At 51.0% G+C, this 13,938-nt stretch overlaps 1 protein-coding gene across 1 annotated transcript in view; it reads left to right on the top strand.

The window, feature by feature from the left end:
* Positions 1–13,938, top strand: part of slc7a9 (solute carrier family 7 member 9) — a 98,112-nt gene that overhangs the window by 35,533 nt on the left and 48,641 nt on the right. The window contains exons 4-5 of the mRNA XM_065012502.1: positions 10,874–11,116; positions 11,983–12,108. Coding sequence (XP_064868574.1) covers positions 10,874–11,116; positions 11,983–12,108 — 369 coding nt within the window. The remainder of the gene's footprint in view (positions 1–10,873; positions 11,117–11,982; positions 12,109–13,938) is intronic.

Genomic DNA, 13,938 nt, shown 5'->3' with positions numbered 1-13,938 from the left:
TCTGACCAGCTACTGGTTAACGTCTGTCACTAGTGCAGGGCTCTGACCAGCTACTGGTTAACGTCTGTCACTAGTGCAGGGCTCTGACCAGCTACTGGTTAACGTCTGTCACTAGTGTAGGGCTCTGACCAGCTACTGGTTAACGTCTGTCACTAGTGTAGGGCTCTGACCAGCTACTGGTTAACGTCTGTCACTAGTGTAGGGCTCTGACCAGCTACTGGTTAACGTCTGTCACTAGTGCAGGGCTCTGACCAGCTACTGGTTAACGTCTGTCACTAGTGCAGGGCTCTGACCAGCTACTGGTTAACGTCTGTCACTAGTCAGGGCTCTGACCAGCTACTGGTTAACGTCTGTCACTAGTGTAGGGCTCTGACCAGCTACTGGTTAACGTCTGTCACTAGTGTAGGGCTCTGACCAGCTACTGGTTAACGTCTGTCACTAGTCAGGGCTCTGACCAGCTACTGGTTAACGTCTGTCACTAGTGTAGGGCTCTGACCAGCTACTGGTTAACGTCTGTCACTAGTGCAGGGCTCTGACCAGCTACTGGTTAACGTCTGTCACTAGTGTAGGGCTCTGACCAGCTACTGGTTAACGTCTGTCACTAGTGTAGGGCTCTGACCAGCTACTGGTTAACGTCTGTCACTAGTGTAGGGCTCTGACCAGCTACTGGTTAACGTCTGTCACTAGTGTAGGGCTCTGACCAGCTACTGGTTAACGTCTGTCACTAGTGTAGGGCTCTGACCAGCTACTGGTTAACGTCTGTCACTAGTCACTGACCAGCTACTGGTTAACGTCTGTCACTAGTGCAGGGCTCTGACCAGCTACTGGTTAACGTCTGTCACTAGTGTAGGGCTCTGACCAGCTACTGGTTAACGTCTGTCACTAGTGTAGGGCTCTGACCAGCTACTGGTTAACGTCTGTCACTAGTGTAGGGCTCTGACCAGCTACTGGTTAACGTCTGTCACTAGTGCAGGGCTCTGACCAGCTACTGGTTAACGTCTGTCACTAGTGCAGGGCTCTGACCAGCTACTGGTTAACGTCTGTCACTAGTGCAGGGCTCTGACCAGCTACTGGTTAACGTCTGTCACTAGTGTAGGGCTCTGACCAGCTACTGGTTAACGTCTGTCACTAGTGCAGGGCTCTGACCAGCTACTGGTCAACGTCTGTCACTAGTGTAGGGCTCTGACCAGCTACTGGTTAACGTCTGTCACTAGTGCAGGGCTCTGACCAGCTACTGGTTAACGTCTGTCACTAGTGTAGGGCTCTGACCAGCTACTGGTTAATGTCTGTCACTAGTGCAGGGCTCTGACCAGCTACTGGTTAACGTCTGTCACTAGTGTAGGGCTCTGACCAGCTACTGGTTAACGTCTGTCACTAGTGTAGGGCTCTGACCAGCTACTGGTTAACGTCTGTCACTAGTGTAGGGCTCTGACCAGCTACTGGTTAACGTCTGTCACTAGTGTAGGGCTCTGACCAGCTACTGGTTAACGTCTGTCACTAGTGTAGGGCTCTGACCAGCTACTGGTTAACGTCTGTCACTAGTGCAGGGCTCTGACCAGCTACTGGTTAACGTCTGTCACTAGTGCAGGGCTCTGACCAGCTACTGGTTAACGTCTGTCACTAGTGAAGGGCTCTGACCAGCTACTGGTTAACGTCTGTCACTAGTGTAGGGCTCTGACCAGCTACTGGTTAACGTCTGTCACTAGTGTAGGGCTCTGACCAGCTACTGGTTAACGTCTGTCACTAGTGCAGGGCTCTGACCAGCTACTGGTTAACGTCTGTCACTAGTGCAGGGCTCTGACCAGCTACTGGTTAACGTCTGTCACTAGTGCAGGGCTCTGACCAGCTACTGGTTAACGTCTGTCACTAGTGTAGGGCTCTGACCAGCTACTGGTTAACGTCTGTCACTAGTGTAGGGCTCTGACCAGCTACTGGTTAACGTCTGTCACTAGTGCAGGGCTCTGACCAGCTACTGGTTAACGTCTGTCACTAGTGTAGGGCTCTGACCAGCTACTGGTTAACGTCTGTCACTAGTGTAGGGCTCTGACCAGCTACTGGTTAACGTCTGTTACTAGTGCAGGGCTCTGACCAGCTACTGGTTAACGTCTGTCACTAGTGCAGGGCTCTGACCAGCTACTGGTTAACGTCTGTCACTAGTGTAGGGCTCTGACCAGCTACTGGTTAACGTCTGTCACTAGTGTAGGGCTCTGACCAGCTACTGGTTAACGTCTGTCACTAGTGCAGGGCTCTGACCAGCTACTGGTTAACGTCTGTCACTAGTGTAGGGCTCTGACCAGCTACTGGTTAACGTCTGTCACTAGTGTAGGGCTCTGACCAGCTACTGGTTAACGTCTGTCACTAGTGCAGGGCTCTGACCAGCTACTGGTTAACGTCTGTCACTAGGGCTCTGACCAGCTACTGGTTACGTCTGTCACTAGTGTAGGGCTCTGACCAGCTACTGGTTAACGTCTGTCACTAGTGCAGGGCTCTGACCAGCTACTGGTTAACGTCTGTCACTAGTGCAGGGCTCTGACCAGCTACTGGTTAACGCCTGTCACTAGTGCAGGGCTCTGACCAGCTACTGGTTAACGCCTGTCACTAGTGCAGGGCTCTGACCAGCTACTGGTTAACGCCTGTCACTAGTGCAGGGCTCTGAACAGCTACTGGTTAACGTCTGTCACTAGTGCAGGGCTCTGACCAGCTACTGGTTAACGTCTGTCACTAGTGCAGGGCTCTGACCAGCTACTGGTTAACGTCTGTCACTAGTGCAGGGCTCTGACCAGCTACTGGTTAACATCTGTCACTAGTGCAGGGCTCTGACCAGCTACTGGTTAACGTCTGTCACTAGTGTAGGGCTCTGACCAGCTACTGGTTAACATCTGTCACTAGTGCAGGGCTGTTATACCCAGTGTCTATGGGTTTTCGAATAAGGCGATCGAATAAACCCCCACTCCACTCAATTCTGCTTGCAATCTTTGGCCAATAAAATGGACGAGTTATTGGGAGGATTAAACTACCAACGGGACATTAAAAACTGTAACATCTTATGCTTCACGGAGTCGCGGCTGAAAGACGGCCATATCAACATACAGCTGGCTGGTTATACGATGTACCGGCAGGATAGAACAGCGGCGTCTGGTTATACGATGTACCGGCAGGATAGAACAGCGGTGTCTGGTTATACGATGTACCGGCAGGATGGAACAGCGGCGTCTGGTTATACGATGTACCGGCAGGATAGAACAGCGGTGTCTGGTTATACGATGTACCGGCAGGATAGAACAGCGGTGTCTGGTTATACGATGTACCGGCAGGATAGAACAGCGGTGTCTGGTTATACGATGTACCGGCAGGATAGAACAGCGGTGTCTGGTTATACGATGTACCGGCAGGATAGAACAGCGGTGTCTGGTTATACGATGTACCGGCAGGATAGAACAGCGGTGTCTGGTTATACGATGTACCGGCAGGATAGAACAGCGGTGTCTGGTTAACGATGTACCGGCAGGATAGAACAGCAGGATAGCGTCTGGTTATACGATGTACCGGCAGGATAGAACAGCGGCGTCTGGTTATACGATGTACCGGCAGGATAGAACAGCGGCGTCTGGTTATACGATGTACCGGCAGGATAGAACAGCGGCGTCTGGTTATACGATGTACCGGCAGGATAGAACAGCGGCGTCTGGTTATACGATGTACCGGCAGGATAGAACAGCAGTGTCTGGTTATACGATGTACCGGCAGGATGGAACAGCGGTGTCTGGTTATACGATGTACCGGCAGGATAGAACAGCGGTGTCTGGTTATACGATGTACCGGCAGGATAGAACAGCGGTGTCTGGTTATACGATGTACCGGCAGGATAGAACAGCGGTGTCTGGTTATACGATGTACCGGCAGGATGGAACAGCGGTGTCTGGTTATACGATGTACCGGCAGGATGGAACAGCGGCGTCTGGTTATACGATGTACCGGCAGGATGGAACAGCGGTGTCTGGTTATACGATGTACCGGTAGGATAGAACAGCGGTGTCTGGTTATACGATGTACCGGCAGGATGGAACAGCGGCGTCTGGTTATACGATGTACCGGCAGGATAGAACAGCGACGTCTGGTTATACGATGTACCGGCAGGATAGAACAGCGGCGTCTGGTTATACAATGTACCGGCAGGATGGAACAGCGGCGTCTGGTTATACCATGTACCGGCAGGATAGAACAGCGGCGTCTGGTTATACGATGTACCGGCAGGATAGAACAGCGGTGTCTGGTTATACGATGTACCGGCAGGATAGAACAGCGGCGTCTGGTAAAACAAGGGGCGGCGGATAGAACAGCGGTGTCTGGTTATACGATGTACCGGCAGGATAGAACAGCGGCGTCTGGTAAAACAAGGGGCGGCGGACTATGTAGTTTTGTAAACAACAGCTGATATCTAAGAACGTCTCGAGCCATTGCTCACCCGAGGTAGAGTTTCTCATGATAAGCTGCAGACCACATTACCTACCGAGAGAGTTTTCGTCTATATTCCTTGTAGCTGTTTACATACCACCACAGTCAGAGGCTGGCACCAAGAAAGCATTGATTGAGCTGTATTCCGCCGTAAGCAAACAAGAAATTGCTCACCAAGAGACAGCGCTCCTAGTGGCCGGAGACTTTAATGCAGGGAAACTTAAATCATTTTTACCTCATTTCTATCAACATGTTAAATGTGCAATTGGCTTCATCAATAAGTGCATCGATGACGTTGTCCCCACAGTGACAGTACGTACATACCCCAACACGAAACCAAGAATTACTACAGGCAACCTCCGCACTGAGCTAAAGGGTAGAGCTGCCGCTTTCAAGGAGTGGGACTCTAACCCGGAAGCTTATAAGAAATCCTGCAGGGCCTGCAAACCATGACAGACTACAAATGGAAGCACAGCCGAGAGCTGCCCAGTGACACAAGCCTACCGGACGAGCTAAACTACTTCTATGCTCGCTTCGAGGTAAATAACACTGAAACATGCATGCTATACTGGAAGACTGTGTGATCACGTTCTTCGCAGCTGATGTGAGTAAGACCTTTAGAAAGGTCAACATTCACTTGGCCACAGGGCCAGATGGACTACCAGGACGTGTACTGCGAGAATGCGCTGATCAACTAGTAAGTGTCTTCACTGACATTTTCAACCTCTCCCTGTCCGAGTCTGTAATACCAACATGTTTTAAGCAGACCACCATAGTGCCTGTGCCCAAGAACACTAAGGTAACCTGCCTCAATGACTACAGACCCATAGCACTCACGTCTGTAGCCATGAAGTTATTTGAAAAGCTGGTCATGGTTCACGTCAACCATCATCCCAGAAACCCTAGACCCACTCCAATTTCCATACCGCCCCAACAGATCCACAGATGATGCAGTCTCTATTGCACTCCACACTGCCCTTTCCCTCTATTCATTGACTACAGCTCAGCATTCAATACCATAGTGCCCTCGAAGCTCATCAATAAGCTAAGGACCCTGGGACTAAACGCCTCCCTCTGCAACTGGATCCTGGACTTTCTGACTGGCCACCCCCCAGGTGGTAAGGGCAGGTAACAACACATCCGCCACGATGATCCTCAACACAGGGCGCCTCAGGGGTGCGTGCTCAGCCCCCTCCTGTACTCATTTAACATTACATTACATTTAAGTCATTTAGCAGACGCTCTTATCCAGAGCGACTTACAAATTGGTGCATTCACCTTATGACATCCAGTGGAACAGCCACTTTACAATAGTGCATCTAAATCTTTTAAGGGGGGGGGGGGTGAGAAGGATTACTTTATCCTATCCTAGGTATTCCTTAAAGAGGTGGGGTTTCAGGTGTCTCCGGAAGGTGGTGATTGACTCCGCTGTCCTGGCGTCGTGAGGGAGTTTGTACCACCATTGGGGGGGCCAGAGCAGCGAACAGTTTTGACTGGGCTGAGCGGGAACTGTACTTCCTCAGTGGTAGGGAGGCGAGCAGGCCAGAGGTGGATGAACGCAGTGCCCTTGTTTGGGTGTAGGGCCTGTGTAGGGCCGTTCCCCTCACAGCTCCGTAGGCAAGCACCATGGTCTTGTAGCGGATGCGAGCTTCAACTGGAAGCCAGTGGAGAGAGCGGAGGAGCGGGGTGACGTGAGAGAACTTGGGAAGGTTGAACACCAGACGGGCTGCGGCGTTCTGGATGAGTTGTAGGGGTTTAATGGCACAGGCAGGGAGCCCAGCCAACAGCGAGTTGCAGTAATCCAGACGGGAGATGACAAGTGCCTGGATTAGGACCTGCGCCGCTTCCTGTGTGAGGCAGGGTCGTACTCTGCGGATGTTGTAGAGCATGAACCTACAGGAACGGGCCACCGCCTTGATGTTATTTGAGAACGACAGGGTGTTGTCCAGGATCACGCCAAGGTTCTTAGTGCTCTGGGAGGAGGACACAATGGAGTTGTCAACCGTGATGGCGAGATCATGGAACGGGCAGTCCTTCCCCGGGAGGAAGAGCAGCTCCGTCTTGCCGAGGTTCAGCTTGAGGTGGTGATCCGTCATCCACACTGATATGTCTGCCAGACATGCAGAGATGCGATTTGCCACCTGGTCATCAGAAGGGGAAAGGAGAAGATTAATTGTGTGTCGTCTGCATAGCAATGATAGGAGAGACCATGTGAGGTTATGACAGAGCCAAGTGACTTGGTGTATAGCGAGAATAGGAGAGGGCCTAGAACAGAGCCCTGGGGGACGCCAGTGGTGAGAGCACGTGGTGAGGAGACAGATTCTCGCCACGCCACCTGGTAGGATCGACCTGTCAGGTAGGACGCAATCCAAGCGTGGGCCGCGCCGGAGATGCCCAACTCGGAGAGGGTGGAGAGGAGGATCTGATGGTTCACAGTATCGAAGGCAGCCGATAGGTCTAGAAGGATGAGAGCAGAGGAGAGAGAGTTAGCTTTAGCAGTGCGGAGCGCCTCCGTGATACAGAGAAGAGCAGTCTCAGTTGAATGACTAGTCTTGAAACCTGACTGATTTGGATCAAGAAGGTCATTCTGAGAGAGATAGCGGGAGAGCTGGCCAAGGACGGCACGTTCAAGAGTTTTGGAGAGAAAAGAAAGAAGGGATACTGGTCTGTAGTTGTTGACATCGGAGGGATCGAGTGTAGGTTTTTTCAGAAGGGGTGCAACTCTCGCTCTCTTGAAGACGGAAGGGACGTAGCCAGCGGTCAGGGATGAGTTGATGAGCGAGGTGAGGTAAGGGAGAAGGTCTCCGGAAATGGTCTGGAGAAGAGAGGAGGGGATAGGGTCAAGCGGGCAGGTTGTTGGGCGGCCGGCCGTCACAAGACGCGAGATTTCATCTGGAGAGAGAGGGAGAAAGAGGTCAGAGCACAGGGTAGGGCAGTGTGAGCAGAACCAGCAGTGTCGTTTGACTTAGCAAACGAGGATCGGATGTCGTCGACCTTCTTTTCAAAATGGTTGACGAAGTCATCTGCAGAGAGGGAGGAGGGGGGAGGGGGATTCAGGAGGGAGGAGAAGGTGGCAAAGAGCTTCCTAGGGTTAGAGGCAGATGCTTGGAATTTAGAGTGGCAGAAAGTGGCTTTAGCAGCAGAGACAGAAGAGGAAAATGTAGAGAGGAGGGAATGAAAGGATGCCAGGTCCGCAGGGAGGCGAGTTTTCCTCCATTTCCGCTCGGCTGCCCGGAGCCCTGTTCTGTGAGCTCGCAATGAGTCGTCGAGCCACGGAGCGGGAGGGGAGGACCGAGCCGGCCTGGAGGATAGGGGACATAGAGAGTCAAAGGATGCAGAAAGGGAGGAGAGGAGGGTTGAGGAGGCAGAATCAGGAGATAGGTTGGAGAAGGTTTGAGCAGAGGGAAGAGATGATAGGATGGAAGAGGAGAGAGTAGCGGGGGAGAGAGAGCGAAGGTTGGGACGGCGCGATACCATCCGAGTAGGGGCAGTGTGGGAAGTGTTGGATGAGAGCGAGAGGGAAAAGGATACAAGGTAGTGGTCGGAGACTTGGAGGGAGTTGCAATGAGGTTAGTGGAAGAACAGCATCTAGTAAAGATGAGGTCGAGCGTATTGCCTGCCTTGTGAGTAGGGGGAAGGTGAGAGGGTGAGGTCAAAGAGGAGAGGAGTGGAAAGAAGGAGGCAGAGAGGAATGAGTCAAAGGTAGACATGGGGAGGTTAAAGTCGCCCAGAACTGTGAGAGGTGAGCCGTCCTCAGGAAAGGAGCTTATCAAGGCATCAAGCTCATTGATGAACTCTCCGAGGGAACCTGGAGGCGATAAATGATAAGCATGTTAAGCTTGAAAGGGCTGGTAACTGTGACAGCATGGAATTCAAAGGAGGCGATAGACAGATGGGTAAGGGGAGAAAGAGAGAATGACCACTTGGGAGAGATTAGGATCCCGGTGCCACCACCCCGCTGACCAGAAGCTCTCGGGGTGTGCGAGAACACGTGGGCGGACGAAGCGAGAGCAGTAGGAGTAGCAGTGTTATCTGTGGTGATCCATGTTTCCGTCAGTGCCAAGAAGTCGAGGGACTAGAGGGAGGCATAGGCTGAGATGAACTCTGCCTTGTTGGCCGCAGATCGGCAGTTCCAGAGGCTACCGGAGACCTGGAACTCCACGTGGGTCGTGCGCGCTGGGACCACCAGATTAGGGTGGCCGCGGCCACGCGGTGTGGAGCGTTTGTATGGTCTGTGCAGAGAGGAGAGAACAGGGATAGACAGACACATAGTTGACAGGCTACAGAAGAGGCTACGCTAATGCAAAGGAGATTGGAATGACAAGTGGACTACACGTCTCGAATGTTCAGAAAGTTAAGCTTACGTAGCAAGAATCTTATTGACTAAAATGGTTAAAATGATACAGTACTGCTGAAGTAGGCTAGCTGGCAGAGGCTGCGTTGTTGACTATGTAGGCTAGCTGGCAGTGGCTGCGTTGTTGACACTACACTAATCAAGTCGTTCCGTTGAGTGGAACGATAATTACATAATTATCTTTGATACAATGACGGCTATGTAGCTAGCTAGGAAGAAGTTTCTACAGTGCTGCTATTCGGGGGCTAGCTGGCTAGCTAGCAGTGTTGATTACGTTATGTTGCGTTAAAAGAACGACAATAGCTGGCTAGCTAACCTAGAAAATCGCTCTAGGCTACACAATTATCTTTGATACAAAGACGGCTATGTAGCTAGCTATGTAGCTAGCTACGATCAAACAAATCAAACCGTTGTACGGTTTGAAATGAAATGAAAATGTGATACTACCTGTGGAGCGAAGCGGAATGCGACCGGGTTGTTGAGTGCGGAAGTTCTATTCGGTAGACGTTGGCTAGCTGTTGGCTAGCTAGCAGTGTCTCCTACGTTAAGGGCGACAAATAGCTGGCTAGCTAACCTCGGTAAATTAAGATAATCACTCTAAAACTACACACTCTAAACTACACAATTATCTTGGATACGAAGACAGCAAAGACAACTATGTAGCTAGCTAACACTACACTAATCAAGTCGTTCAGTTGAGTGTAGTAGTTTCTACAGTGCTGCTATTCGGTAGACGGTGAACGTTTGCTAGCTGGCTAGCTGCTGGGCAGATAGCAGTGTAGACTACGTTAGGACGACGAAATACGATAATTACGCAATTATCTTTGATACAATGACGGCTATGTAGCTAGCTAAGAAGAAATTGCTAAGATTAGACAAATCAAATCAAATCAAATCAAATCAAATTTATTTATATAGCCCTTCGTACATCAGCTGATATCTCAAAGTGCTGTACAGAAACAAAGTGCTGTACATCAAACCGTTGTACTATAATGAAATGTAATGAAAAGTTATACTACCTGAAGTGCGGACCGAAGTGCGGATGCGACCGTTCGCTCCAACCCTGTTCACTCATGACTGAATGGCCAGGCATAACTCCAACACCATCATTACGTTTGCCGATGACACGACAGTGCTAGGCCTGATCACCGACAACAACGAGACAGGGAGGAAGTCAGAGACCTGGCCGACAACAACCTCTCCCTCAGCGTGATCAAGGAGATGGAGATGATTGTGGACTACAGGAAAAAGAGGACCGAGCATGCCCCCATTCTCATCGACGGGGCTGCAGTTGAACAGGTTGAGAGCTTCAAGTTCCTTGGTGTCCACATCACCAACAAACTAACATGGTCCGTCGTGTACACCATGACCGTCGTGAGGTGGGCACGAAAAAATCCATTCCCCCTCAGTGGACAGAAAAGATTTGGCACGGGTCCTCAGATCCTCAAAAACTTCTACATCTGCACCATCGAGAGCATCTTGACTGGTTGCATCACTGCCTGGTACAGAGGGTAGTGCGAACGGCCCAGTACATCACTGGGGCCAAGCTTCCTGCCATCCAGCACCTCTATACCAGGCGGTGTCAGAAGAAGGCCCTGAAAATTGTCAAAGACTCCAGCCACCCTAGTCATAGACTGTTCTCTTTGCTATCACATGGCAAGCGGTACCGGAGCACCAAGTCTAGGTCCAAGAGGCTTCTAAACAGCTTCTACCCACAAGCCATAAGACTCCTGAACATCTAGTCAAATGGCTACCCAGACTATCCACATTGACCTCCCCCCTCTCCACACCATATTTGTTTTTAAACTGCACTGTCGGTTAGGGGATTGTAAGTAAAGATTTCACTGCTCATGTGACTAATAACATTTGATTTGACAATCAGGTGAGTTCCTAACTAGTCAAGTTCCTAACTAGTCAAAAAAGACCTAGATAACCAGGTGAGTTCCTAACTAGTCAATTAAGACCTAGACAACCATGTGAAAGGAAATCCCCTGAAGGAAATCCCCTGAAGCAGGACTAGTGTCAGCTAACTGCCTGTCTCTGAGCCTGCCTGTCTGCCTGCAGGGGCGCTGTGCTACGCGGAGCTGGGCACCATGATCACTAAGTCTGGAGGGGAATATGTGTACTTGATGGAGGCCTATGGCTCAGTGATGGCCTACCTCTACTCATGGAGCACCATCATGGTCCTAAAGCCCTCCTCCTTCGCCATCATCGCCCTGAGCTTAGCAGAGTATGCCTCCACGCCGTTCTACCCAGGATGCACTCCTCCCATTGTGGTCACCAAGTGCCTGGCTGCAGCGTGCATATGTGAGTGTAAATAGTTCTAGAATTATGAAAAATCCCAATAGAAAACAATTGGCATGCATTTCCTGAATGGACTTAAATTTTCTTTCCAATCATATTGGAGGAGAAGATCCAAGGTCCCTCCCCTCTGAACTTCTTCTCCAATGCCTTTTGAGAAGAGAGGATGCCTGGACTTAAATTAAAACCATGGCTCTATCTCAATTTTCTTTCCAATCGTATTGGAGGAGAAGATCCAAGGTCCCTCCCCTCTGACCTTCTCCTCCAATGCCTTTTGAGAAGTGAGGATGCCTGGGATCGAGTAAAGATGCATTTTAAAAAGTCATGACTTGACCCCCACCGTCCTCTTCCTGCCTTGTGTTCTCCTCCTCCTCCTCTTCCCCTTTTCTCCTCCTCTTCCCCTTTTCTCCTCCTCTTCCCCTTTTCTCCTCCTCTTCCCGCCTCCTCCTCTTCCCGCCTCCTCCTCTTCCCCTTTTCTCCTCCTCTTCCCCTTTTCTCCTCCTCTTCCCCTTTTCTCCTCCTCTTCCCCTTTTCTCCTCCTCTTCCCCGTCTCCTCCTCCTATATACCATCAACTGTTGTTGTTCACTTGAGCAAGGCTCTTAACCCCTAAACTGATCCCAAGGCACTACACTGGCAGAACACTAGTTATGTACTGCCCATTGTTCCAGCCTCGTGTGTGTGTGTGTGTGTGTGTGTGTGTGTGTGTGTGTGTGTGTGTGTGTGTGTGTGTGTGTGTGTGTGTGTGTGTGTGTGTGTGTGTGTGTGTCAGTGTGTGGGGTCAGAGGGTTGACTACAGCAGAAGACCAACTTCTGTCTCGAATGGATCAATAAAATATTCCTCCTCTTCTTCCTTCCTCTTCCTCCCCTCCAGTTATGATCGTGTTGGTGAACTGTCTCAGTGTGAAGCTAGCCAGCTATGTCCAGAACTTCTTCACTGCAGCCAAGCTTCTCATCATCCTGGTCATCATAGTGGCGGGCATTGTCCTCTTGGCACAAGGTTGGTACTTTACACATTCTGTCTGTTTCCCTTATGGCACCTATTCCCTATATAGTGCACTACTTTAGACCAGAGCCCTATTCCCTATATAGTGCACTACTATCGACCAGAGCCCTATGGAACCCTATTCCCTAATAGTGCACTACTTTAGACCAGAGCCCTATGGTACCCTATTCCCTATATATAGTGCACTACTATAGACCAGAGCCCTATTCCCTATATAGTGCACTACTTTAGACCAGAGCCCTATTCCCTATATAGTGCACTACTATAGACCAGAGCCCTATGGAACCCTATTCCCTATATAGTGCCTGGATACCACCAGGCTACTGGTCTGTAGACAGGAGACTGGTCCCACCAGGCTACTGGACTGTAGACAGAAGACTGGTCCCACCAGGCTACTGGTCTGTAGACAGGAGCCTGGATTCCACCAGTCGTTCCCCTAGAGCCCTATGGATCCCTCAGAACCCTATGGATCCCCCAGAGCCCGATAGATCCCCCAGAGCCCAAAAAGATCCCCCTAGGAGCCCAAAAAGATCCATCTGAGCCATACAGATCCTTCTGAGACTTACACTGTCGATCCCCCAGATACCTATACTGTCGATCCCCCAGAGCCGTATACTGTAGATCCCCAGATCCCTATACTGTAGATCCCCAGAGCCCTATACTGTAGATCCCCCAGAGCCCTATACTGTCGATCCCCCAGAGCAGAATACTGTAGATCCCCCAGATCCCTATACTGTAGATCCCCCAGAGCCCTATACTGTCGATCCCCCAGAGCCCTACAGATCCATCAGAGCCCTATACTGTAGATCCCCCAAGCCCACTGTAGATCCCCCAGAGCCCTATACTGTAGATCCCCCAGAGCCCTATACTGTAGATCCCCCAGAGCCCTATACTGTAGCTATACTGTAGATCCCCAGAGCCCTATACTGTAGAGTCCCCCAGAGCCCTATACTGTAGATCCCCCAGAGCCCTATACTGTAGATCCCCCAGAGCCCTATACTGTAGATCCCCCAGAGCCCTATACTGTAGATCCCCCAGAGCCCTATACTGTAGATCCCCCAGAGCCCTATACTGTAGATCCCCCAGAGCCCTACACTGTAGATCCCCCAGAGCCCTATACTGTAGATCCCCAGAGCCCTATACCCCCAGAGCCCTATACTGTAGATCCCCCAGAGCCCTATACTGTAGATCCCCCAGAGCCCTATACTGTAGATCCCCCAGAGCCCTATACTGTAGATCCCCAGAGCCCTATACTGTAGATCCCCCAGAGCCCTATACTGTAGATCCCCCAGAGCCCTATACTGTAGATCCCCCCCCAGAGCCCTATACTGTAGATCCCCCCAGAGCCCTATACAGATCCCCAGAGCCCTCTGTAGATCCCCAGAGCCCTATACTGTAGATCCCCCAGAGCCCTATACTGTAGATCCCCCAGAGCCCTATACTGTAGATCCCCCAGAGCCCTATACTGTAGATCCCCCAGAGCCCTACAGATCCCCCAGAGCCCTATACTGTAGATCCCCAGAGCCCTATACTGTAGATCCCCCAGAGCCCTATACTGTAGATCCCCCAGAGCCCTATACTGTAGATCCCCCAGAGCCCTATACTGTAGATCCCCCAGAGCCCTATACTGTAGATCCCCCAGAGCCCTACAGATCCCCAGAGCCCTATAGATCCCCCAGAGCCCTATACTGTAGATCCCCCAGAGCCCTATACTGTAGATCCCCCAGAGCCCTATACTGTAGATCCCCCAGAGCCCTATACTGTAGATCCCCCAGATACCCCCAGAGCCCTATACTGTAGATCCCCCAGAGCCCTATACTGTAG

Source organism: Oncorhynchus nerka, linkage group LG27, assembly GCF_034236695.1.
Source record: "Oncorhynchus nerka isolate Pitt River linkage group LG27, Oner_Uvic_2.0, whole genome shotgun sequence".
NCBI classification, from domain to species: Eukaryota; Metazoa; Chordata; class Actinopteri; order Salmoniformes; family Salmonidae; genus Oncorhynchus; species Oncorhynchus nerka.
Note: the sequence above shows the minus strand (reverse complement) of the source record. Positions and strands in the feature narration are given on the sequence as shown.